Source organism: Tasmannia lanceolata, unplaced genomic scaffold (genome assembly GCF_043159265.1).
Source record: "Tasmannia lanceolata isolate RefF3 unplaced genomic scaffold, GAP_Taslan_0.1 ptg000004l, whole genome shotgun sequence".
Lineage (NCBI taxonomy): Eukaryota > Viridiplantae > Streptophyta > Magnoliopsida > Canellales > Winteraceae > Tasmannia > Tasmannia lanceolata.
The window spans coordinates 13,875,865-13,903,748 of record NW_027518681.1 but is presented as its reverse complement, the minus strand read 5'-3'; the positions used below and the strand labels follow the sequence as shown (position 1 = coordinate 13,903,748).

Genomic DNA, 27,884 nt, shown 5'->3' with positions numbered 1-27,884 from the left:
CGTGTGTGCTCTTGCTCGTAACCGCACATCCCATGTAACAACACATTATAGGTTTTTTAACAATTGCCTCTTTGTTTTACAAGCCATCCATTTTTCCAGGACACAAGTTGGACGGTCAGATCATCCCAGAGGAAAGGCTTTTTGGGGGCGGTCCACCAATGAACAGACAAAATGGTTCGGATCATTTAACAGGTGGCCCATTTGGCCCCTGAGACAATTTTTCTTTGGATGATATTTTCACCCCCTTGCACACCCCTGATAACGTGATTTGACATAAAGTTGCCTAATTTTCACGTCAAATCAGGTTATAAGGGGGTGTGCACGTAATCGTGGGGTGGGGCGGTGGGGGGTTGAAAATATCATCTCCCTATCCTAAAACACCACTTATGGTCAAACATATAGGATCGTACGGATGGCATCGTGCACAAAATGAACGGTGGTGATGACCGGACCCATATGTCAAGTGGGCCCATGAGAAGATGGAGAACCATTCTTAGGCCAACTCCGAGCACTATTTGCTTAGAAGTTAGAAGTAGGTTACGGAGTCATTGCTAAAATAAGCCGGTGGCAAAGTATTTCGCTTCCGTATCCGCTTTTACCCTACTTGCCTCTAACCTATTTTTCCCCTGCGCTTTGTTTTTGTTCGAGAGAGAGAGAGAAGAAGCAGTAGGGTTTTTTTTTGCATATCCGTCCTCCGCTACTTGGATCGATCATGGCCGAAAAAAGCAATGCCGATTCTCGTCACCATCTCTCAGTCACCAATCCCCAGCAGATCTCCAAAGGTATTGCGTCTTCAATTCTTATTCTCTTCTCAAACCCTCTCCTTTTCACCCGCAACTTGTATTTTCCTATGGTCTCAAATAGAGCCCTAGTTTTTTGGCGAGACATGTCTAGGGTTTTATCAGGGCCTTTCTCTTGCCTTGGAAAGTTGGAAGGAAGTTTATCTTTTTAATTTTTTTTCGAGTTTTTCTTTGGATACTGTGTCTGTGTGATAACTTATTCCGTTATTTTGTAATATGTCATTCGATTATGTTAAACAAGTCTTTTTCTATTTCTGTGTGTGATTTTTTTTTTCTAATCCTTTTATGGATATGATAATCGTCTGTATTCTACATGCTGTTTAACTCTGAGTGGGTGCTTTGGCGTTGCCATTTGCATCTTTTCTTTAATATATGGAGTGTTAAACTTGACTTCAAATTTTTATTATTTGGATGCCCATTACCATTCAAAGAAAAAAAATTAATTTATTTGGATGCCCATCAATGTCTGGCAAATCTCTTTGTGGGAGGTCACATTTTTTTGAAAGTAGATTAAGTCTGCGAAAAAGGAATTTGCGATATTCTGTACTCTGGAGCTACATGCTGTGCCTTGGTTACGACCTTATTGATCCTGGAAACACTCCCCTATTCATCTCCTTCAAGATAACCGATAGTTACAACCTGTTTAGACTTTAGACTTTTTGTGGTTCAAACTGTGGTTGATAAATTTGAGCTTATCTTGTGGTTGAGTTGGGTTTGATTTCACACTCAATGGAAACCAGTAAAGAATTATTGATGTCATGATACATGTTAAATAAAATCACGAAGAAGTAAAGTTAACATGTAGGTCTCTTTTACAGGTCTCAGTCGCTTTTCAAGTCAAGTAAGTTATTCCCCTTTGACTGATAACGATGAAATAAGTTTTTAAATGCTACAAGAAAAGGGGACACACAACCTTTTGTGTGCCGGAAGAATATTTTGCTTCCACTAAATGGTGGTCTTGGAGTGAAAATTATCAGGGATTTGAATACAAGCTTAAAAAAGCTTGAATCTCTTGAATAAGAACCCTGATCGGATACCAGTGGATTCAAACTGAAGTCTCTTTGGATATGGAAGATGACATTTTAAATTAAATGAATTGATCGCTTTTCATGGGAATGTCGACTCTCTTTTACCTTGGCCGAGTTCTCGTCCCAGTCCGAGTGCTGAAACATTGCATTGATGATCTGGTGAGATATGGAAAAGACGATTGTGCTAATGCATTGAGAGTTCAGACTATGGTGTTTAGAGGAACAGTGAAATATGATATTTTAGAGGAAGAATGTGTTGGCCGATATTGGATACAGAACCAAGCTCGGGTTGGGTCTTTGGTTTATGAAGTAGTGCTTGCTACTTGCATTTTATCAGTGAACACCTGATCTTAGTCATGGAGGTGAGTGTGGGTGTGCTTAAGGCGTCTTCCTTCATGCTTTGGCAGTTTTATGTAGCCGTGGCTATTGATAGCTGTCCAACGTATGTCTACGTTTTTATTACCAAGTCTATAGTAAATTTGTTATAACGAGCTGCAATATATTACTCCTTGAAGCTTGAGAAAAATAACTAAAATGATTTTATTTGATTCATAACGGATGCACACAGATTGGATCTACAAAGAACATATTTTATATGAATAGTGGTATTCTAGTATTATAGAATGGAACCTTCATTGCAAGAGATTGGAATACATTGAATTGTAAGAGCTTATTCATGACCGTTGACATGGGACGTTTCTGAGATCATGGGTTTGTTTAGAGGGAGAGATATTGTTTTCGCTCATATTCCGAGGAGTGCCAATGATTTGGCTAAATTGGGGATTTATAGGGATGCTCTATTTTTTGGGCTAAAGTTGCCCTATGCTTTTGCTTTTTTTTTTTTTTTCAATTTTCTTTTATTAATGTGTTTCATCTTTGTCGAAAATAAAAAGTTCACGACTGTGGTAGAAGATGCATGGTGCTGTCATTGGAATTGCTGATTTGCATGATCTTTTTGTGGTCGTCACTACACCCACTTTTAGTACCTTACAATTCCCTTAGTTTTCTTATAGTATCTTTCATTAAGGCGTGATGTGATTATCTTTCAAAAAAGAAACGCATGATTTGACCTCTGACTTTTATTGAGCTTTATCCCTGTTTTAGGCATTTTTCTAAGAACCCATCTCTAGGGGTATTAGAATCATACAACATATACTTTTCATATTCAACCACGTTTGGATCCTTTGTAGCCTGCTCAAGGCCACATTCACTAGAAATGCTCCTGGGTTTCCAAAAGATAAAATTGCCGTTTGGGCATTTTTTCTGCAAAACTGACTACCAGTCACATGTTTCTATACATTAAATTGATCCGATTTCATTCTCTAGTTAAACTAAATTATGTGGGTGTGTAACGTTCCATTAGGAAACCGTTTTATTATACGGAATAAACAATAACAACTATAGAATTCAAACATGTTGAATAATGCCTCTATTCTCTTGTATTTTCATCTGTTAGCACTCATGCCATTTTCATATCATCAAATCAGCTCAATTACTTGAATATGTTATGGGCTAATCTAGTAAGTCTCATAGTTGCATGAGGCTTCCATGCCTTGCTCTTCGTTTATCTCCTCTATATAGTGGTATTTGTGTATGGGTGATTGAGGCTGTTGGTTTGGTGAGCCAACAAGTGGATGTGCTGAAGCCAAAGCCAACACCATTCCAACTGATCTTAGCCTTCAGGCAGTGGGCTGCAAGTGGATGGTTTAAAAAGTTAAGAAGCAAATGTGATAGGTCATGCAAAAGTGTCATGGTATTCAAACTGTTAAGGTCGTTTGAATTTTTTATATTTAGGCCATGGCCATCCATGTTGCCCATCAGATCAATAGCCCTAATTGCCATGCATGTGTGCCACCTTGTGGTGGGGAGGGCGAGTAATGGAAACTCCATGCCATCTCAAGGATTCATAACACTTTTCATATGTCATAAGGACATAATCTATTCTATCCATTGTATGCTAAGGCCTAACCATAAACTAAATTATCAAATCTGGTTAATAAGTTTCCTATATTTGGGCAGACTGGGTTTTTATTAAATCTAAAGTATGTTTCAAAGTAGTTTTGCAGCGACATAGAGAGGGTAACATTGCTTATGGAAACCTTAGATGAAGTTTTTTTATCACACGGGAGGGCAAGGATACGAGGATTTGGAAGTGGTCTCGAGATGGCGTTTTCTTTGTCCATTCTTTCTACCATCGTCTTGCGCAAAATGCCTTCTCTCTGACAACAAACAGAATTTGGAGGACTCTTGCACCACCAAGAGTCTGTGCTTTTGGACGGACTACGTATCTTAACAATATCCGAATGGCATGGTTTTAAATTTCTACGGAAACATACATGAAACAACCAAACTAATTTTTTTCCATCCTCACAGTCACCGATTTACCTGCTGAAACGAAAGCACATGGTAAAATCAGAATCGTAAGTCTATTAGTGCTATACTATACCAGTATGTTTTACATAATTATATTTATATTATTACATGACAAATATGGTGTATGTATTATATATAAATATTTATATGAATTACATTTGAAATGTGGTATGTACTTAATTATTAGACATGCGTGACAATGCATGTCATTATGGGTGGTTTCTTTTTTTTTGCCTCATATGTGATGGTTTCGAGTGGATATTTGTTCTTATTCTAGCACTTTGTGGAGTCTCATCTTAAATGTCCATCATTTACTTATGTTTCTATCGGTTCCTTAGTTTTACAAGATTTCACTGAAATTTCTATATGAAACAGACATGTTTCCATTTCCATCAGGACCTGTTAAAGTATAAAAGATTAAATAACGCCTTCACTGACAGCTTAAGCTTTTGGAGTCACTGGTTGTTTGACACGGTATCTGAGCAAATTGCATGGGTTCAAAACTCCTTGACACTAAAAATCAACATCTAATGGTCAAACCACCAAAAGAGGGGCCACATGTGCCACGTGCAGGCCAACCGTAAAAAGAGGGGCTACACATGAGGGGGAGTGTTAAAGTATAAAAGATTAAATAACGCCTTCAGCTTAAGATTTTGGAGTAATTGGTTGTTTGACAGGACCGAAATGCATACCAAAGCTGAAACCTTGCTTGACAGTTGATCATATTTGTAGTTGCCATGTTATCATCGTGGACCATTGTGTCCTTTGCATAGAGACACGGGAAACTGTTGATCATATTTTCATCAATTGAAGAATTGCTAGATATAGTTGGTATTATATTATAAAGTTGTTTGGCATTGCTTGGTTTCCCGTGTTTTAACAACCATAAAGGAGGCCCCACCTCCCTCCCCTGACCTACGAAGATTAGCCCCATAATCCTACTCATTTTGAACATGTGATTTTTGACTAACTCCACAAGTTCGTAGAAGTGATCCATCGATCCGACTCCAATTTATCAGTAGGTCTACCCTAATAGAGGAGTTGGTTAAATCCTAGACCTCCCGCTACCTGAGCAGAATAGCAACTAATCTATTGAGATCTGGCCCCTCTAATCCGCATGCCATTTAGGATGGTTATTTAGAGCAGTTTCTTCTACCAAGCTAAGACAGAGTATGAAGGGCCCAAGCTCTGGGTCGATTCCACATAACCAACTAGCGACTCCTGGATATTTAGAGGGCTCATGTTGACCAACTCCAATCTCACAGGTTTGAGATGTTGAATTGACTTAGAAAGGTGGTCAAGAAGTATTGATATGTCTGAATCAACGGATGGATGCAAAGATGCAATTAGGCCTAACTGAAGTTGAAAGGGTCTCCCGAGAGGGAGAAAACACCAGTTCCCTTGCAAAAGCTGACCTCTATGATCAACTGCTCAGCCTCGATGAGCTGTTCTCCGGCACCGGAACCCCCACTTCCTGAAACCAAGAAGCCTCTATGAAGCCCAAACGTGGGATCAGAGATTGAACCATCCACTGCAGATTACAAAAGATGAGTACGGCCTGCTGCATATCGCAACTGCTTGGTTAGGGCCCGCATGCTGTCCACTGTCATAAGAACCTCCACTAGCTAAAAGCAAGCCTCTTCCAGGCCCATCGAGAAATTAGATCCCAACCCATCCACCGTTGCAAAGGAATAATGGGTCCTACCAAATGTCTTGGAAATTGGTTAGGGCCCACATTCTGAAGGCAACACTCAAGCGGTAATGAAAGCTTCTGATTTAGAGTTGAACAACCACTACATATTGCAAAGGAATCATGGGCCCACCAAAGATCTCAAAAATTAGTTAGGGCCTACATTCTAAAGGCCCCACCCAAGCGGTAATGAAAGCTTCAGATCTAGAGCTGACCAATCCCTAGTAGAGAGAAGTCAGGATCTGCAAAGCCCTGCTCTAGGGTGTTTGATCGAGTTGGCACCTCAAAGCAAAAGTGGGTGATGTAGGTCCAACTATGGGAATGATTTTTTGTCGAAGATTTGCAGGATCTGAACCTCGATGGCAATGGGTTGTGGTCAAGGATTTGGGCAGAGAACTAGGTTCAGTTGTGCTAGGGTTTACAATATGACTGAATGTGGATTGGTTGGGGTTAATAACATCACTTCTAGCAATTTGGAAGCTCCCAGAAATTGACGAACATATCTAAAATGCCAGATCTTATATGAAATTCTCATAGCAGTACCAAGGTTAGGTGTTACCAATAAGAAAATGGCGTGAAATCTATAATTCTAATGGAATTGTTAGGGAATAAAAGAAAGAACCAATGATTGGAATCTATAATAAAAAGAGAGCTGAATAGAAAACAGAACTAATACCTTAGATCAGATAGAAGGAATAGTTGTTGGAGTTACATCAACGGAACCAAATGCATTGCACGAGTGGTTTTCCTTGGATATCATTCCGAAGGAGATCAGGTCAATTTTATTGGAATCACTCGAACAAGACCCAGGGAATCACATGAAGGGGTTTTTAAGGCTTCACACCCTAAAGAAGGTTATGATGGAATCACAGTAGCAATCCTGTGGCATCGTGCCAAGGGAACCCCAGGCATCGTGCCAAGGGAACCCTAGGCATCGCACCTTGAAGAGCTGACATCACATCCACGCAAGAGAAGAAGCTTCAAAATCTTTATTCAATCATCCATCATTCCATAAAAGAAAAGTGACTTGAAAAGTCTAAAACCCTAAAACAAAAACCTATAATTCTTGGACTAAAATACCCTATAATGGCTTAAATACTTGCTTCCACTTTGAATTTTCATAATACATCTGTGGAGCTTATTTAAAATACACCCTTAGACTTAAGTGATTTGGATGGAAAAAGACTACAACCCCCTACGACTTAACAAAGATTTAAATAATACTTTAATACTAAATGGAATTCTTTTAACATTACTAATGGGCCCTATCTTCTTTCATTCAAAAAAAGAAAAAAAAAAAGAAAAAGAAAAAGAAAGAACAAGAAAATGGGCCCTATCCTCTTAACTCCTTGATTCTTGTGAATGATGGTTCCCATTGGTGGGCCACAAGTGACCCCCCAGAGTCAGGATCACCATAGAGACCCAATGACTCTTCCCTACATAAAATCCAAGGATCTCTATCACTCTCAGGATAAAAGGGTGGAGGACAGCTGTTCAGCTCACTAGGTGGGTACAAACCCCTCACCAATTGTAGAAAGCAACCTGATGGAGCAGCTAGCTCCCTGACGCTACCACACAGCGAAATGCGCATGTAGTCCTTTCTCTGGAGTCTGGACACACGTCATGAAGCGGAGCGAGGATTTTACACTTGTGGTGGGGGTGTTTTTTTTTTTTTTGGGTGTTGTGGGTTTTTTTTTTTTTTTTTTTTGGGGGGGGGGGAACTAATTTACACTTTGCCTGCATTGGTCACTGGGGGGCCGTGGCCATATCACTTGGAATTTACACTTGGATTTTGACATTGATCAAAGGGATTTTGCAAGTCATTGGGGAGGTCCATACCCCCCACGCCACACGACCACCAAATGCGATATGTGGCTCTCCCCTGATTGACTGCAAGCCCATCAGAGTGGGAAAAGGGAGGCCAGTTGGCCAGCAAGCTGCAGGGCACATACTCTGCATCGGCGATCAAAAGCGACCTGACAGATGGATGGCTTGTAGGTTGCTACAGAGCTTCGACTCTCATGGTCCCTCAGCAGACTTGGGTACCACTTGTTGCTTGGTCATGTACAGAGGTGCTCGCTTTCACCTCTTAATTTTTGTGATATTAGAAGTTTGTAAATGTTTTTTATTTAGCTACATTGCTAATCAAAGTGCAACATAGTGTACCTTACATTTTCTATTCGATACTTTGTGCTATATATACAGCCAGCCCCCACTCCTGACGTAGCACAAGTGGGTTTTCTATTGGGTATAAATAATATATAAGTTCCATTTTTCAAACTGAATGGAGAAAATTACTTGGGATTCCTAATCGCAGCTAAAAAATCTCCGAAAATCTGGAACTTAACACAAATGAATGAAGAAATTTATCTAGAAAATTGTGTCTTTACACACAATGGAAGACTAACCCTTCTCAAAGTTTCTTCCTACTAAGAAGATCAATCACGTTGCGAATTGATTCGGGAAAAATCCTAACACTAACAATGGAATCATAAAACATAAGAAAATATCACGATCATGAATTCTGTTGAACAACATCAAAGAGGCCGTTTTGCATCATCCAAAAAAAGAGGGGGATAACATGGGCATGATTTATCGGAGAAGAGACAAACTCCTCCTGTAAAATTGTATTCATAGGAAAAGAAAGAAAAAATAGGCCATAATCAAACATGCCTTGATTTTTGCCATGCCCTTCTACTTTTGTCGCTGACCAAGTGAGCGCGTGTGGCTACGTAACGAGAAGTTGATTTTTGAGGTTACCTGTCTCTAATCACTGGTATGAATTATACTTTGTATAACTTGAAAGGTGACACTCAATCAGTCGCAAGCACCATGCAGCTACTCCCTCTCAAGTCATTATTCTTTCATAAAATTTCATTATCTTAGATTTCATACTTGATTTGATTGTTAATCTGTATGCAAGCCCTGTTGTCTTGCGATTCTTTGGGCCTCGTTGGATGCCCACCAGAATTGGTCCTTATTTGCAAATAAGATTAATTAAGGCCTTTTTGGAATCCATTATCTATATCATTTCTAGAACTATTATTCCACTATATGCTATTTATCATATTCAACTTCAAAACGATTTGCATATAAGTTTATATGTAAATATTTTTTGAAGGTATCTAAAGAGGCCCTCTTTATCATATTTATATGTTAATATGTAAATATTCATTTAGCCGACCCCAACTAGTTTGGGACAAAGGCTTTGTTGAGTTGAGAGTTGAGAGAATCTAAAGAGGCCCTCTCCACACATTCCTTACATAGTAATAATGAACCAAAAGAAAGATGAAATCCCTTAGTAGTGACTCTCGTCAATTCTGAAAAAAATGATATGGAAATGGGAGAAGCATAATAAATGGGCTTGTGATTATAATTGTACTTGTTTTTTTAATTAGGAGTGGATATGATTATGTTGCACTTGCCAGTTCAATAGTTAGTCCTTTCTATTAGCATCGAGTGGTTTCTTTTCCTTCCTGTATGAGGCCTTGTAATCTATGTCTGTTTTCACTTTTGCAGAACTACAAGGATCTGATAGTTCTATTCCTCTTTCGCCCCAATGGCTTTTACCAAAGCCTGGGGAAAATAAGCCTGGACTGGTAACCGGGGTAAGTAATTGTACTTCACACTTATTTGACCTCATCAATCTGGCCTAATATTTATCATGCCTGACGTGCCTCATTGAGTCAACTTGTTACATCATATATTTTCAAGTTTTGAGATGCATTTGTCATTTTAGTATGACCAGCTTTAACTCTCCTATTTAGTAATGCTGGGATTGATATATAACGACATTCTCATGTTTATTTTTTAATTTGGTGCATGGCTGCCCTGCAGGAACCTCATTTAAGCTCTTATCCAAGTAACAACAGTCGCTCAGATGTCCTGAAAGCACCGGGAAATGGTGATGACTTTCATGATAGTGAAAAGGGAAGGGATGTTTTCAGGCCATCCTTACATGATGCAGAAACTGGAATTCGTCGTGATCGTTGGCGTGATGAAGAAAGAGATACCAGTTCTGCTATTCGCAGAGATCGCTGGAGAGAGGGAGACAAAGAGCTTGGTGATACTCGCAAGATGGAGCGGTGGGCAGACAATAGTTCTACCAAACATGCTGGCGAAGCACGCCGTGCACCGTCTGAGCGCTGGAATGATTCAGGTAACAGGGAAAGTAATTATGAGCAACGGCGTGAGAACAAATGGAACACGCGTTGGGGACCCGATGATAAGGAGTCAGAAAATTGGCGCGAGAAGTGGTTGGATTCTGGCAAAGATGGTGAGGGGTCTCGTGATAAAGGAATGGCTCCTCTTCTTAATCATACGAAGGATATGGACAGAGAAGGGGACCATTATTCCAGGCCATGGCGGTCTAACTCTTCTCAAAGTCGAGGAAGGGGAGAACCTCCTCATCATCAAACTCTGACACCAACCAAACCAGCCCATATGTTTGGCTATGGTAGGGGGCGGGGGGAAATTGTTCCTTTAACCTTTTCTTCTGGCCGTGGAAGGGGCAGCTCCAGTGGAAGCACTATGAATAACAGTTCTCCTCTAGCTACTGTTTCAGACAAGGATGAAGGTGCCCATGGAGATCCCTCCATTTTAAGATACAGTAGGACCAAACTGCTTGGTGTATATAGAATGACTAATGTGAGAACAAGTGGAAAGGCATTAGATGGATTTGTAGAAGTCTCTTCTCTGACACAGGCAGAACCTTTGGAGCCTTTGGCACTTTCTGCACCTGCACCTGAGGAATTGGTAATTGGATTTACAATTTATTTAGTGAAGTTATTCTATTATAGAAATTTAATTTTTTCATTTAAAAAAAGACAATTAATTTTAATGAATTACCGCTTGATAGGTTATTTTGGAGGGAATTGACAAGGGGGATATAGTAAGCAGTGGTGCACCTCAGGTTTCTAAAGATGGTTCTGTTGGACGTAACTCTACAGACATTCCGGGGAGAGCCAAACTCGGTACCAGACCACTTCTGGATGTTGCATATTTATCACTTTCTTACGTTGTGATTATTTGGTACAACTTTTCTGATACCTGTTAATTGTTAAGCAGGCAGTAGAGAAGATTTATCATCTGCAATGGATGAATCTAAGAACGAAACTACTAACAAGTCAAAGGGTGATCATCTGGGTTATTCTGAGAGCCCATCCTATGAAAAGAAAATACAACTTTATGGGTCTGATTCAAAGGTGGAGACACTTCAGAATCTTCATCCTTACCAAGAAAATAGGTTCAATGTGGAAGGTACTGCAACAACTGCCACACCTTGAGTTGCTTATTTTCTAGTACAATTGTGTTTTGGATATCAATGGCCGGATTTTATTTCATCTGCTTGTATATAAGCTTATCTTATACATATTAAATCTTGTAATATTATGTAACATTTAACAGTATCTAGTATTTTATTCAGGTCTTATTTGTTCTACATTCATCTTGCAGTTCGTCAACATGATGCTACGCCTGATTGCCTTTACTTTAAGTGATTGCCATTTCGTAGATATTTAGTTGGTACTTTCTCTGTATGCTCTTGTGCAGCTTTCAGGACAGAAGGTATTGCTCCTCAGAAGAAAGCTGGTGAGGCAGCTGGCAGTAGAGAAGTACGCATGCAGGAAAATACTTCCTCACACCCAAGCATTCCTTGGAGATCACAATCAGTAGAACACTCGCGTGGGTCATCACATGATTTGAGAGGTTTTTCTGCTGAAATTAGATCAAAAACCTCTGATATGGGCTGGGTGCATCTGCCTAAGGATCAGAGTATGGAATGGGAGGGTAAAACGGGTGTCTCATCATCTTACTACAAAGAGGAACCAAACTGGCAAGTTGGTGAAGGTTTTCGCTCAGAAATGAACCAGGATTCCAGTACTAAAGGGCAATCATCCATAGAAAAGGACCAGGAAGCCAACATCTTTTTAGCTCGGGAAGATACTTCTATTTCTAGGGATAAAGTTGCTGCTAGAGCAGTCTTGCCACAAACTTCTCCAGAGGAATTATCCTTATATTATAAAGATCCACAAGGTGCAATTCAAGGTCCTTTTTCTGGCAGTGATCTAATTGGATGGTTTGAGGCTGGATATTTTGGCATAGACTTGCAAGTTCGTCTTTCAGGTGCTTCTGTTGACACTCCTTTCTCATCACTTGGGGATGTTATGCCCCACTTGAGAATGAAAGCTAGGCCACCACCTGGGTTTGGTGCACCAAAACAGAGTGATATTGTGGATGCACCAAGAAAGATTCATACAGGTTCAAGTGAGGTTGAACTTATAAAGAATGAGCGAAGGGATAGAAATGAGTCAATGACTGAAGTTGAGAATAGGTTTTTGGAGTCATTGATGTCTGGAAATTTGAGCAGTTCCCCTGTAGAGAAATTTGGTTTCACTGAAGGTTAGTTGCTTCATGAGAAATGTTGTTTTCAGATTTGGAAATTACGGTGTTCAATGCTACTTTACTCTTGGCATTTAATTATCATTTATATGCATACAATACATGTTTCACGCTCCTTGTAGATTGTGGCAGTTTCAAGTTCCATGCATTGCCTATCACTTACACGGTCTGTTCTGTTGTTACTTGTAGGTATGCAAGGGTATGTAGGGAATAGCTCTGGTGGTATTCCCGCTTTGGGACTGGAAAGTGGGAGTGATCTAAATTACCTCATGGCCCAGAGAATGTCGCTAGAAAGGCAGTGGTCTCTACCCAATGCTCGTCCATATTGGCCTGGAAGAGATGCTGCATCCATGGCATCAAAATCAGTGGCCATCCCAGAATCTCCGGCACCACATTTGAAACTACTACCTCCGATGGCAGAAGGTCTTCATCAAATCCCTCATTCTCCTCAACATGTGGACCTGATGTCTATCCTACAAGTTGTGGCAGATAAGTCTTCTTCCCCTGCTGTCAATAATGAAGTTGCGACGCGGTCAAATGTCCCGGATGTTAGATCTCTGACTAACACTAGTGTTCAGGGTGGCATGAATATTCTTCAGGATAAGATGGAAATGCATCATAATCAGCATTTCATGCCACCAGCTGGGTATGGAGTTCAACAACAGAGGCTGCAACCACAGCATCCTCCGTCTTTATCTCACATGATTAATCAGACTGTAGATCATCCTTCTGGCATCGTATCTCCTGAAAATCTACTCTCATCGGGCATCTCTCAAGATCCACAAATGTTGAGTATTTTGCAACAGCAGTATTTGCTCTCCCAACTTCAGTTGCATTCTCAAGCACCTGTTCCGTCCCAAATGTCACTTCTGGATAAACTATTAATGCTTAAGCAGCAACAGAAGCAAGAACAGCAGCATCAATTGTTGTTGCAACAACAACAACATTTGCTTTCTCAGGTTCTATCTGAACATCAGTCTCATCAAACTTTTGGTGAACCGTCATATGGGCATCTACAGGCTGCTCTGCCAGCAGGTAATGCTACCACAGATCATCTTGGGCTTCGGCAACAACATGAGGCATTTCATATTAATCCACAGATGCCACAAAATATTCCCTTCTCACATAACAACCGTGTCCAGGAGCCTACCCTTAAGTTGCAGGATGATCAGAGATCTGACTTTGCAAATTTGTCTTCACAAATTTCTGAGGATACCGGCTACAATGCTGGTTCTGAAGCCTCTGCTCTACACTTTCCACACGAGATTTTTGAAAATACCGTCCATACTAAAGGTTGGAGTGCCACTCTGCCGCTACAAATTGGGGACATTCAGCACATGAATAGACTACCAACTCAATCACTAGCAGAGAGCTTACCCTTGGCTGGGGGGATGGAGCAGTCTTCACCAGACCCTCTTGTACCGCAACACCATGTCTTAGTTACCGACAGTTATGAAGCTACAATTAAAGAACATGCACCGCAAGATACTGCAAAGCCTAATGAAGCTATTGTAGTTGGCAACTTAAAAGATATTACAGTTCCTGCTTCTATATCGTCTGTTGGCGCGGGTAACAATGACATTTCTATTGCTGAAAAAGTTAATGATTTGAAGGATCCTTCTGGAGCTTTTGATGATGAATCACAAGTTAAAAAAGGACAATGCCATACTGAATCACCTGTAGTTAAAGAAGCGAAAAATTTGGAGGGAAAGAAAACTTCAGAGAAGAAGTCCAGAAAGCAAAGGAATTCAAAGAACCAATCCTCTTCAGACCAGGGGAAGGGGACAACAAAGACAAATCCTTCTCACCACTTAAAACAAGAACTTGACACTGAGGAGACGCACTTTTGGGACACAAAATCTGAGAGTAACTTTGAAGCGGTTGAAACACTTCAGGCGACATCTTCGAGAACCAGAGATATCAAAACTGGGATATCTATTTCAGAAACATACAGTTCTCAACAACTACAGGATTCATTGCCCAGAAGCATTTCTGGTAATGAAACTGATGAAAGCAAAGCTGATCCAAGAGAAGTTGAACCTGAGCTGTTGCACAACACTCAGGTACCTTCGGCTCATCGAGCTTGGAAACCTGCTCCTGGCCTCAAGGCAAAGTCGCTGTTAGAAATTCAACAAGAGGAAGAGAGAAAGGCAAAGGAAGACATGGTTGTGTCTGAGATTGCCATGCCTGTTAACCCTCCAAGTTCTGCATCTTTAACTCCTTGGTCTGGAGTTATTACTTCTTCAGAGCATAAGACTGTTAAAGATATTCATCAAGATGCAGGGAGTGGCAGTGCACAATTTGTCATAGGCAACTCCGTGAATACTCCAAATCCAAAGAGCAAAAAGAGCCAATTACATGATTTATTGGCTGACGAAGTTTTGGCGAAGACAAATGAAAAGGTTTTGGATGCTCCAACTGGCACTGACAAGGGTTCTAGTCTGCCACCCATGCCAGTTACAACTTCACAGGTGGATGTTTCTGCTATTGATGATGATGATTTTGTCGAGGCTAAAGATACTAAAAAGAGCCGCAAAAAGTCTGCAAAGGGTAAAGGTGTTGGAGTTAAGTCTTCATCCCCAGTTGCTTTAGCTGATGTAGCCATTCTTCCCGAGAAAGGAAAAAATGCCCGCCACATACAGCAGGAAAAGGAGGCTTTGCCTGTTCCATCATCAGGTCCTTCTTTAGGAGATTTTGTTCTTTGGAAGGGGGATCAGGGAAACACTGTGCCTGCTCCAGCATGGTCTACAGACTCAGGGAAGCTTTCTAAAACCACATCATTAAGGGACATTCAGAAGGAACAGGAGAAAAGGGTGCCATCCATCCAGCACCAGATCCAAATGCCAACTCCTCCTAAAGCCCCTTCCAATCGAACTGCTCGTGGAAGTGGTTCTTCATGGCAGCTTTCTGGTTCATCACCTTCCAAGGTTGCATCTCCTATACAAATCAGTTCAAATGCTTCTGCTCAGTCAAAATCAAAGACAGAAGATGATCTGTTTTGGGGACCTCTTGATCAGTCAAAACAAGAAGCCAAGCTGTATGTCCAAATTTCAAAGTTTTTTTTTTTTTCCTGAAGGAACTACTTTCGTTTCATCTATATGAAGATGCCTTGATTTCTACTGAATTGTATTCCTGCTTTCAAATGAATTTTATTCCTGCATTAAGAGTCTATATAAACTGTTTCCAAGAAGAAAATGTTTTCTTCTGTAGCAAGCTAATAACTTCCTAGTGGTTTATATTTGATTTTATAGTTGTACAATTATCTGAATATCCTGTTTATTTGATTTAGTGTTTTTGGATCAGTTTTCAGTTTTTACTTTGACTGTTGTCCTTGGGATTTCACCCTCTTACTTTTGTCAACTCTAAAGGTTAGGAAGACAGCATGACTACAGCGGCACCTATATGTGCTAGACATCTAACCAGAAACACTTGGTCCATTTATCCCATCCTAAGCTTTGATGTATTAACATACTATTCCATTTAAGCATCTCAATATACCTAGGAAGCACATCACCGATTAACGAGGATGCCATGTTTTAGGAAATTGCCATCTCAGATACACCAACATGCTCTACAGGTCAATCACTCCATGCTTAGTTCTGTAATTCCTTGTTTTCAGTTATTATTTATCATATTATTTGTATACTCATGCTTCTCTGTCTGCCTAGATGCAATTTTATGTATTACAACTTGAATAACGTGTATGCTATATAACATTAATCTTTCAATTTTATCATTCAACTGTAAACATATGTACTGGTTGGTTTTGTTATTCGATGTGTCTGCTACCTTGCTTGTGTTTCATGAGGACACATGTTTTATGTCCAAGCTACAGTGTCGTGGGGAAACTAGTTGGCTTCCCGTGTTAGACACACAAACGTGCAATGGTGCCATGGAGAGCCACACTAGGCCCAAGGATGGGTGCATTGCGCATGCTAGCTGGCCACTTGGGAGGGGCATTGGAAGCACTTGGTTGGGCCCCAATGGAAATGAGTGGTTTCCTCAACCCCTTAGGCCCAACAGGTTATGGGAAGAAACTTTGGTTGTGGTTGAAGGGCCATGTAGAGACTTGGAACGTGCACGAGGGAACCGTGGTGAAAGCTTGTAGGACTAGGTAGATTGAGACGTGGAACGGGGTTTACCTCATGCCTTGTATCACGGGGAAGCAGTTCAGGGCAACCCAGTCTTCACAGCTTGCTCCATGTCACGGGGATGTAGTTGGCACTTTGGGCTATCAATGTCATGTAAATTTTCAGGGGCTCGTAGCTAACAACACCTTTGGGGGGCACTCCTGGTTTAGAGGGTTGGTTGGCTATTCCCTTATAGGAGGAGCTGGCCCCGTAGCATGCTGACTTCTCCCCCGATAGGCCTAGCAGGTGTAGGCCGGAACCTTGGTAGTTTGCTTGTGGGTTGCAAGAGGACTTGCTTGTGCATGTGAGGCACACAATAGGAAATCATACTACAGCTCATGTGCTTTCCCTAAGGGAGCTTTGGGTGCAGACTGAGAGTTATCCATAGGGATGGTCCAGTTTCTTTGGTCGAGGACGGGGGCCAAAAACAGTGCATGTTGGGTTGGGTTTCCACATGCATTGCGCGTATGAACGGTACAGGGGGCTAGCTATACTACTTGCCTTCTGCATTGTGGATAGGTCAATCTCTAGGTCTTCCATGAATTCATGCTGGGGCGACCTCGGTTGCCCTCGCGAGGTATACGCCTTGTGGATTAGTCCATGGGGCATCTTGCTTCTTGGATGACCAAGCCTTAGTGCTTGGCGGATTGGGATGTGGCACAATGCCTCATTCCTTGGTGGGGTTCGACTATCCAGGTGGTCCCTTAATCAGGTGGTGTGAGAGCCTAAGTCTTTAGGTTTAGCGGAGCAGAGCATGGCTGGACCTGGCCTTACTTCAAGAAGGTTGGAGTTGCCTTGCCGGACTTTGGTCCTTGTGTACTGATTCTTAGCATAGGTCTGTGCCTTGAATTACCGGGTCGATGGACTTGGCGGATTTGTGCGTGGCATCGTCATGCCTCGTACTGGATGGGCTTTGCATTGGGCTTGAAGGCCTGATGTTCGATGTACTCATGATGCATGCTGAATCATGAGAGTGGGTTCAGAGTTGGGCACAACCATGGTTTTAAAGAAAGATGTGTTGGTGTGTGATTGTTTTGAGATGGTGGACTCCAAGGTGGTTTGGAAGCCTAGCTTCAGAAGGAATTTTTTTGACAGGGAGTTAAATTCTATTTCTCGGTTATTTCTTTTGATTGAGAATTGCTATATAAAAAGAAGTGGGGTGGATAAAAGAATTTGGATTTGGGACCCATCTGGCTTCTTCTCTGTGAAGTCATTTTATTCTTGGTTGGTACATGCTTCAAGCTCCTCTCTTGCAGTTGCCGTTTGGAAATTTCTTGGGCCTCCATCAGTTTCCTCTTTTGGTTGGGCAGTTTGCTGTAGGAGGATTCAGACCATTGAATTTCTTAGAAGAAGGGGAATGTGGCTGGTAGATTATTGTTCGCTTTGTATGGAAGATGGTGAATCTATTGATCATCTGTTTATTCATTACAAGGATGCAAGGGAGATTAAGGGCCTCATTTTGGATAGGTTTGGTATCTGTTGGATCTTCCCAAACTCTATACCAGAACTTGTGTTGAGTTGGGATTTTATGCCTTGGAAGAAGAAAGGGAAATTGCTTTGGAAGCTGTGTTTGATAGCTTTGTGGTGGGTTATTTGGAAAGAAAGAAATTCGAGAGTTTTCAATGGAGTGGCTAAGTCATCTTACTGGTTATTTATGAAAATTATTGCTTTGGTGATTTTTTGGGAGAAGAGTCTTCCTCAGTTTCAATTTGTTTCAGCTTTTGATCTGTGGGAAGGATGGAGAATTCTGTGTTGGGAAGGGGTGAGGAGAGAGAAGATAGTTCAAAGATGGGAGGCTCCTCCTGAAGGGTATTTGAAAATAAACTTTGATGGGTCTAGTTTGGGTAATCCGGGTCCGGCTGGTATTGGTGGCCTTGCTAAGAATTCTGCAGGGGTGGTGTCTTGGGCTTTTGCTAGCCCAATTGGTAGAAGCGACTCATCTGAAGCGGAAGTTAAAACGGCTTTTCAAGGAATAAAACGCATGAGTAGGGATATGTTCGATAAGGTGATTGTGGAAGGTGATTCTTCTAACGTAATCAGTTGGCTATCTGGGAAGGTTGCACCACCGTGGCGATTTCTTAGCTTCTTTGAGGAAATCGCTGATCTTGTTTCAGGTTCATCTATAGTGTTTAAATTTGTTAGAAGATCAGCCAATAGTGAAGCTGATTCCCTTGCGAGATCGGGTGTCCATAAAGAGGGTTTGTAATGGTTTGATCATCTCCTTCCGTGAAATGTATTTTTAGTCTTTTCTTGATGTAATTTTTCTTTTCTTTGTATTTCTGTGGACCATCTCGGTTCCATTCTTTTAATATATTGCCATTAAAAAAAAAAAGACCATGGTTTTAAATTTCGACCGAAATCTGAAATTTCGGATTTCGGTGGAGACCGACACCGAAACCACCAAAAACCGAAACGGTCATTTATTTCGGCCGAAATTTCGTTTTTTCCGAAATTTCACACAAATACCAGTTTTTTTTTTTAATATTATACCGAAATTTCGACCGAAATTACCGAAATTTCTGCCGAAATTTAAGATTGAATAAAATACCATTTTCTTTGTGGTATCGGATTTCGCCCGAAATTTTGAAATTTCGGTCGATTTCGAAACCGGTACCGAAACCGAAATTTTAAACCTTGGGCACAACAAGGCCAAGCTCAGTAGCTTGATGAAAGGCTTGGTGGTTGTGTACAAAGTATCTAGAAGTGCATGTCATGATCTTAGCCAAGTAGCCTGTTGAACAGCTTAGAGATTGTGTGTACATATGAAGCATTAGGAGGTGTTGGGCATGCAAGACCTTCAAAGCCTTGCATGAGTTGAAGGCTGGCCTTAGCATATGTGTATGTTGAGGCGCCGAACGAGTTATTCCGCTGCTAAAACAATAGGCCTGTGACAGTTGGTATTAGAGCAAAAATGTCCAAGTTATGAATTCAAAGTGTGCTTTGATAGTTGGTATCAGATGGGTATGAAGTGGCAGATTAGAGCTAGTTGTGAATGCAAGAACTTGTCCAGGAGCTATGATACAGTCGGTGTCTGTGCTGACATGTTGCAGCAAGTGGCAGTGTTTGAGACTATGGTTAGTGCATCTCTAGTGAATGTGGCAGTGCACAAAAGAACGGGAAACGCTTTCAGTTGTGGCAGATTTGGAAGGAACTTGAATGTTAGCCAAGTGGTGGCAACTTGGTGCGCAAAGTCGTGGATATCTTTGAAACTAACACTTTGAAAGTCCATTTGTCAGCCGAAGAAGAGCTGAATTTGTGTGGGGATGTTTCTTTCTAAGGAGCGGATGCAGAGCTTTCTCAATGTTGTGTGTGAGACATCATTGAGCTGTGTTGGTGGCACAGGTCATCTTGTAAGCTTGGCAAACGAGGTCACAAAGTATGGCGGCTTGGAAGTTTGAACTCTCCTCTATTCTATTTGAGTGGCGCAACAGAGGCGCAACGGCATGGAAAGAATTTGTTCCGTCAGTGTTGGTATAAGCATTGGTTAATGGATTTGCTTGAAGCTTAATCAGTGAAAGAGCATCAATCGTCGGTATGAATGGGTTGGCGTATTCCAACAACCCACCGATGTGTGAGGTCGGAAGTGGCAGATGGGAAGTTGGATATGGTCCGTTGCTGTGTTGGCTGAAGTACTTGGATGGCGGTTCAGTTTTAGAAATTGTGCATGTGAGATGCTCTTGTCAGTAAGACCTTGGTGCGGGCACCCGGGCAGCTTAGATTGATAATGGGTTTGTTGTATTGGTATGAGACAGTGTGGTGATCTCAGGTGGCATTTGGGCAGACTGTGTTGGTATGGGATGACATAGTTTGTTTGTGTGCTTCTTGTTACTTCAAAGCTTCAGTGTTGGAGAAAACTGAAAGGGCAGTTCAATTTGAATGGTGGAAGATTTGAGCGGTTAACTGTGTGAGTGTTGGCTGCGGGTACCCAGGAGACTATTGGTGGCATAAGGATTGGTATGTCTGATGAAGTTGGCTTTGGGCGAAGGATGCAAGACTAATTGTTGCAGTGGAGGATCCCGAAGTGGGGAGACTCTTGGCCTCATGATGGGGCGGGACCATTGAGATGGTTCCTTTGTGGCTTGGGGATGTAGGTTGCTCCCCGCGATGGTTTACACCCGGCAAGCGTAGCGGGTGCGTTGTATTGGTTGATCCCAGAAGGGGATGTTTGGCCTCAGGAGGCAGGATTGATGTCGTGGTCCCTTTGTTTGGGAGTGCTAGTGGCTCCCGTGGTTGGTTTGTTCTTTGCTGGTGGCAAGTGTTGCACTTGGCCGAAAGTGTGGCAGGTGCTGTGCCGGAAGTGGTGGCACATTCAGGGACAAATGAAGGGGTGCAAGTTGCCCGTATCGGAAGACCGCTCCCAAGGAAGCTCGAGTGCAGATGAGGAGGAACTTGAGAGTTGCTTGAGGGAAAGATTCAAGTCCGGTCGCTCTGCTCTTATGGAGTTTGGTGGAGTGCTCAGAACCATCATCAACGTTTGTAGGGATCCTCAAAACCTTCGTATAATTTGATGGAGTCCGAGAAAACCATCGTTGTTGAGGATAACTCCAGAGATAAGGCAGTGGTAGGTAGAACTTGGGGCAGTGTAGTATGCAGACGCAAGGAGGTCAGTGAGGACTAGGGGTGCAACTCAGGTTGGGTTGAACCCGATTTTTTGCCGGGTCGGGTTGGGTTTTCTGAAATCCGGGTTGGGTTCGGGTTGGGTTTGGGTTGGGGTGTCGGGCAATGTTTTGAAAATCGGAATCGTATCATAAATCGTAAGAAGGGTCGAATCGTAAATCGTAAGAGTTTTCAGATTTATATATGAAAATCTGAAAAGAATAATAAAAAATAGGAAAAATTATAAATAAGAATAAAAAGAGTAATTATCAATTTTCCATTCAAAACCATTAAAATAAATAACATGAAATGCTTGATAACCACTTAACCGACTGTCATAATTAAAATTAATTAACCATTCATTACCAAAATGGCAAAATCCATTCATTCTTTCTATAATGATCTCAAAAAGACAAAAACAACTTTAAAGTCTCACACATGAACCACAAAACGAAACATGAAACATATCATGATTGCATAAAATATAGATCGTGGATGTCGTCGATCCCATTCACATCCTCATCATCATCTTCGTCATCGACACCGGTAGTTAAGGGTGTCAATTTTGGCTCGGGCTCGGAAGCTCGCTCGAGCTCGGCTTGGAAAAAGCTCGGCTCATTAAGAATTTAATATATTTAAATATATATATTATATATTAATATATACACTAAAAGGGTTGTCTAGGGAGTGAAAGGGGGAGGCAAAATATGTCACTTATTTTTTGGAACCCCATTTGTTACTTGGACTACCCTCCGTAGTGTAAAAAGAGTAGTCAAATTACACTAGATAGGGCTGTCTAGGGAAGATGAGGGGTGTGAACTTAATATAACCCGAGCTCGGTAAGGCTCGCGAGCCTGGCCGAGCCGAGACGAGCCCGAGCCTGGTTCGAGCCGAGCCCGAGCCGAGCTTTTGAGCTTAAGGAGCCGAGTCGAGCCTGGCCAAGCTCGGCCCGGCTCGGCTTGTTTACACCCCTATTGGTAGTTCCTCCCTCAACATTAACACCCTCATCTCCATCATCTGTGTCGGGAGCAGAGCCAAATTCTTCTTCATCTTGCAATTGACTGTTGCCCTTCCTTTTGTTGAGGTTTCTAACGCCTGTTACATTTACATGAATGAATATCAATAAATAATGTCTTTACTACTAAGAAAAGAAATTACAAATAGCTAACGTCTTCTCTTTTGTTGAGGCGCATGACTGGAGCCAGCGCCCGTCTCATCTCCTGCAACTTTCTCCACAAAACATTCACCTATATCCAGCCAAGTTGTGTCTTCGGGAAGCACATGTCCATCTCTTTCCGTTATCCACTCATCGTCCGAGTTCATGTCAGATAATGAAATATGATCAAATCCTTTTTTGTCCCTCCTATTTGAATTGCGAACTCGAAGTTGAAGATTGTATTTTACAAGTAAAAGTGCATTCAACCTCTTTTGTTCGAGTCGGTTTATTCTTTTTGAATGCATCTAAAATAAAAAGTTAATAATAAAAATTAAAGGGATACAAATAAAAAGATATGAACAAAAAAATTAGACTCACTAACATTTACCTGCTTAAATGTGCTCTAGTTATGCTCGCAACCGCTAGCACTACACGTCAGGCTTTCAATTCGAATTGCAAGATTTTGCAACTCGGGACATTCATCTCCAAAGGTGTCCCACCATAAACCTATTTTTTCAAAAAATAATTATGATAATTTCTAAAGAATAAGAATTCAATTAAAAATTTAACGTAAAGAATTTACTTGGTTGCTTTTCTGTCCTCATTAACTTTGCCATTTCCTGTCCAAAGAGACCCTCTGCTTTCTTGAACTTATCAAGTTGGTTACTAATTAGCACCCTCTCTTTTGAACTTATTCTTTCTAAGCAATCCAATAGCCCCACCTTAATTTCAATGTCCACGTCATTTGACTCCTCATATTGAAACTGCGGATTTAAAAAGTAACCCGCTGCGTGCAAGGGCCTATGAAGTTGCTTGTCCCAGCGTTCATCAATGATATGCCAGATTTGCTCATATTTCTTCTTTATGTGGCCCAAATTCTTTGCAACGGCCTCTTTGGCCCGGTCCATAGCCTCATAAATGTATCCCATGGCAGGCCTCTCATCTGAATCCACTAAACGTAGGACTTTCACCAAAGGTGATGTGCATTTCAAACAATAATACACACTATGCCAAAATGTGGAATCACCCAACACAATTTCGCATATCTTGATCCCATCGGCTTTTTTTGGAATATGGTTTTTTTGCCAATCATCTGAGGCAAACATTTGCATCAAGCCCGCCTTTCTTTCTCTTAGCCTTTTCAGTGTCACGAAGCATGTTGCAAAACGTGTCACAACTGGCCTTGTCAATTCCCCTTTCGTATGCTTGCGCATAAGATACAAAACCCGACTATGATTGTAAATGTACACTGTGATCATCCTGGCCTTTGCTATGGTCTCTGCATGGGTTGGTAATTTTTCAATGTCTTCAAGCATCAAATCTATGCAATGAGCGGCACAAGGAGACCAAAATAATTTTTTCCTCTTCTCCATCAACAACTGTCCTGCTCTCACATATGCAGCCGCACTATCCATGATAATTTGCACTACGTTTTCCTCTCCCACTTCTTCCACAACCGAGTCAAGTAGAGCAAACAAGTTATTTGCATTTTTGAGATATCAGAAGCATCTACTGGTCTAAAAAAAACTGTCCCCTTTGGACTATTCAACAAGAAATTGGTAATGGATTTATTCACCCCATCCGTCCAACCATTTGACATAAGCTTGCAACCCGTCTTCTTCCACTCTTTCTTATATTCTTCCATCATAGACTCTATGTTCTCCACTTCTTTTTTGAGGAATGTATTCTTCATTTCATGGTAACTTGGGACTAGGGGTGTAAACGGATCGAATTCGAATCGGATAGTGCTATATCCGAATTCGAATTCGATTACAATATTCAATATCCGTATCCGAATCCGACGGATAATTATTATTCGTTACCGAATTCGCATCCGACGGATATTATTCGAATTCGGATATTATCCGTATCCGTTTATCCGGATTCAAATCGTATCTGAATATCCAAATTCGAATAAATCATATCCGAATTCGTTTCCGTATTCGAATTCGATTCATGTCTGTAACTTTAAATCAACTGGTTAAATATCCAAAATTATCTAATTGAAGTTGAATTTGAATGCGAATATCCGCATCCGTAACCGGATATCCGAGTTTGCATGCGAATCCGGGTTCGAATTCGGATATACGGATACAGATGTGGATATTAGGGATAAGCGGATTTACTTGTCGGATTCGGATGTTAAACGGATCGGATGCACAATTTACCAGATTCGGATCGTTAAGAACCGGATATCTCCTAAACGGATTCGGACAATATCCGCTTGAAGCGGATTCGGATAATATCCGCTTGAAGCGGATTCGGATAATATTCGCTTTAAACGGATTCGGATGCGGACGGTAATCGAATTTTCGAATATCCATTTACACCCCTACTTGGGACTTTTAATCCATGTCTAAAATGACTTATAGATTCAACTATGGCGTAAAAAAAGGGCATTTAACAAGGTTGAATGACAAAGCATTCGAGTAAAAGAACCTTGCTATGTTTTGGCGAACTCTATCTCTATCCCCCTTTTTCCAAACTTGATTGATAGTTGTTTGCTTGTTAGTTTTTAATCCCCCTTCACCACAAAATCATCCATTTTCCTCTTCCCTCGAGCAATATGTGCATCCTCTATTTCTTCCTTATCTTGATAATAGAAGTCCGTATCTTGATAATAGAAGTCCGACCGCCTTACATCATACTTTGCATCATCTTTTTTCTCCTTCTCTTCTTTATTTTCCTTCAATAGTAACTTAAACTTATCAGCAATGTCGTCCGAATTTTGTGTACAAGCAGCTACATTTTGTTTTGTAAGTCCCAAATGATGTTTCATTCTAAATACACCTCCAGAATATTCTTTCCCACAATAATTACATCGTAATCTTGTTTTGTTATTGGGAACGACCGCCGTACAATACTTCCATGTCACATCCACCTATCTAACTTTGACCATCTTTATACAATTATACTACACTTCAAACTTCTCAAGAAAATACAAACTTGTAAATTCAATGCCTGAAATAAAAATCAGATGACAAAAGGAATGATGATACATGACACATTAAAGTTAAAGGAAAAATAGCCCCACATTAAAGCAATCCAATAGCAGCACATTAAAGCAACCCAATAGCCCCAGTGCCCCACATTAAAGCAATCCAATACTGAAGATTTTGAACTCAAAATTAAGGCTCTGCTTGTTTTGGATTTCGAGATCAGATTGTGAGTCCATAACAGATTATTTGACCCGAAATTAAACGTAAATTTGGGTCTAATAATCAGTTTTGGACACGAAATCAGTTCTCAAATTCCAAAACAAACATAGCCTCAAAATTAAGTTACAAAAATGATGATTTTGAACTCAAAATGAAGGCTCTGTTTGTTTTGGATTTTAAGATCAGATTGTGAGTCCATAATAGTTTATTGGCCCAAAATTAAACATAAGTTTAGGTCTCATAATCAGTTTTGGACACGAAATCAGTTCTCAAAATCCAAATAAGTTACAAAAATGATGATTTTGAACTCAAAATTAAGGCTATGTTTGTTTTGGATTTTGAAAATAGATTGAGAGTCCATAACAGATTATTTGGCCCAAAATTAAATGAAAATTTGGGTATGATAATCAGTTTTGGACTCCAAATTAGTTCTCAAAATCCAAAAAAACAAAAACAGAGCCCATTCCAATTATAAAAAAAACAGCCCTATTTGTTTTGGATTTTAAGAACTGATTGGAGTCCAATCGGTTCTCAAAATCCAAAACAAAAGGTGCAAAAATGAAAAGGAAAAAGAAGGGGAAAGGAAGAAGAGAAGAAGAAGAAATGAGAAGCAGAGGAAGAGGAGAAAAATAAAATAAAATAACATATCTAGGATTAGAGTCTTCTTCTTCTTGTTATTCTTCTTCGAGTCTTGGACTGTATGGAGGAGGGGTTTTGGCGAACCCTAAGTTGACGGCAAGAGGGTTTTTGCAAACCCTAAGTCGTTGGGAAGAAAGACCGAGGGTTTTTTGGTTCTCGTAATAAAAGTCGAGAGAAGAAAAAATGATTTTGGGGCTTTAAGTTCTGCTGTGGGGCCCACTTTTTGCAAAAATATAGGCATAAATTGAATCGTACGATTCACTTGAATCGTACGATTCAAGTGTGAATCGTACGATTCAAGCTAAAACCGATTCAAGTTAACAATTCAAATTGTTTTACATACGATTCGATTTGAATCGTACTATTTGAATCGCAAATCGTACGCTTTTCGTAACACTGGGGTCGGGAACCCGACCCAAAACCCAACTTGTATTTTTAAAATAATAAAATATACTAAAAATGAAAGTTGCAAATTTGCCTTCCTGATTTCCCTCTTAAATATTTTGATTTTCTATTTTACTTTGAATATTACCTAAAAAGCTAAAAGTCAAAAAACTAAAAAGGAATGATATTCCCCACCCCCCCCACCCCCGACGCATAAAATCCCCCCTTTAACATTACTTATTCGTTAAGTTTTCAAGGGAAATAGAAACGTTAGCCTCAAGGGGGTGAATTTATCCTGGAGCAGTGAACCATTATCACATAACCCGACCCAACCCGACCCGACTCGATTTGAAAATCGGGTTCGGGTTCGGGTTTGGCCTCAACTCGACCCAACCCGACCCGAGTTGCACCTCTAGTGAGGGCCAAGTTGTTGAAGTACCAGTGGCAGCTGTTTTCAAGATTGTGAAGTCATTGCTATTGTGGAACTGAGCTTCGCAGATTGCTAAGTGTCGACGAGGGCATCAACGTTATCAGGTGGGGGAATGTCACGAGGAAACAGTTCAGGGCACAACCCAGTCTTCATAGCGTGCTCCGTGTCACGGGGACGCAATTGGCATTTTGGGCCATCGATGTCATGTAAAATTTCAAGGGCACGTAGCTAACACCATCTTTGGTGGGCACTCTTGGTTGAGAGGGTTGGTTGGCTATTCCCTTATAGGAGGGAGTTGGCCCCGTGACATGCTTGAACGTTTCCGGCAACTATGTGTGCACATATGAAGCATCAAGAGGTGTTGGGTGTGCAAGACCTTCAGAGCCTTGCACGAGTTGAAGGCTGGCCTTAGCATATGCGTATGTTGAGGCGCCGCATGGGTTATTCCACTGCTAAAATAATAGGCCCGCCACACTTGGCAGGAGGGAGAGAGGGGCTGCACAACCGTGGGCAAAGAGAAGACATGGGTGACAAGGAAGAGAGGGAGAAAGGAGGAGGGGGAGGAGAGGGGATTTTTTATCCACGTCCGAAGCAATGTTACCGGGATTGCCCTCCGACCCGCAATCCGGGGTTGCCGATCCGAAATGTGGGTCGATTGCGACCCGGATTGCAAAAAATGGCGACCCGGGCGACCCGAGGGATAGGGAGAGATGCACAGAGAGAGAACACTTCAGTGGACTAAGAAAAAAGAGTTGTACAATAGTTTATTAATTTGTTCATGTTTTTACGTTCTTATTTAAGAACTGGGTAGTTATTTTCTGTTTGCTTTCATTTAAGATTGAGAATGCAATATATGTTAGTACTTAATTTAGTGATATTTGGAGATCTTCATATTTTATATATTATGGAGTTTTATATATTTTGGATTGGATTGGATCTAGAATTTTCATTGATAATATATATGAACAGCATACACGGGGTTTTTGGTTTTGTTTATTAAATGTATGTAGTATGGGCTATAGAATGAAATTATGTATATATATAGTACCAGACCGAGCCAGATTTGCGCTCCAAATCCACCAACGAGGCGAAATAGCAAAC

At 41.0% G+C, this 27,884-nt stretch overlaps 1 protein-coding gene across 2 annotated transcripts in view; it reads left to right on the top strand.

Annotated features, from left to right (window-relative positions):
• The first annotated feature begins 542 nt into the window (after nt 1-542).
• LOC143875592 (protein ESSENTIAL FOR POTEXVIRUS ACCUMULATION 1-like) overlaps nt 543-27,884 on the top strand; it is a 32,163-nt gene continuing 4,821 nt past the window's right edge. Inside the window, exons 1-7 of one of the 2 annotated variants that reach the window (XM_077377187.1) lie at nt 543-782; nt 9,411-9,499; nt 9,729-10,646; nt 10,750-10,864; nt 10,959-11,150; nt 11,442-12,290; nt 12,480-15,327. In XM_077377187.1, coding sequence (XP_077233302.1) covers nt 713-782; nt 9,411-9,499; nt 9,729-10,646; nt 10,750-10,864; nt 10,959-11,150; nt 11,442-12,290; nt 12,480-15,327 — 5,081 coding nt within the window. In that variant the 5' untranslated portion in view covers nt 543-712. The remainder of the gene's footprint in view (nt 783-9,410; nt 9,500-9,728; nt 10,647-10,749; nt 10,865-10,958; nt 11,151-11,441; nt 12,291-12,479; nt 15,328-27,884) is intronic. The other variant, XM_077377188.1, reaches the window with a different exon arrangement.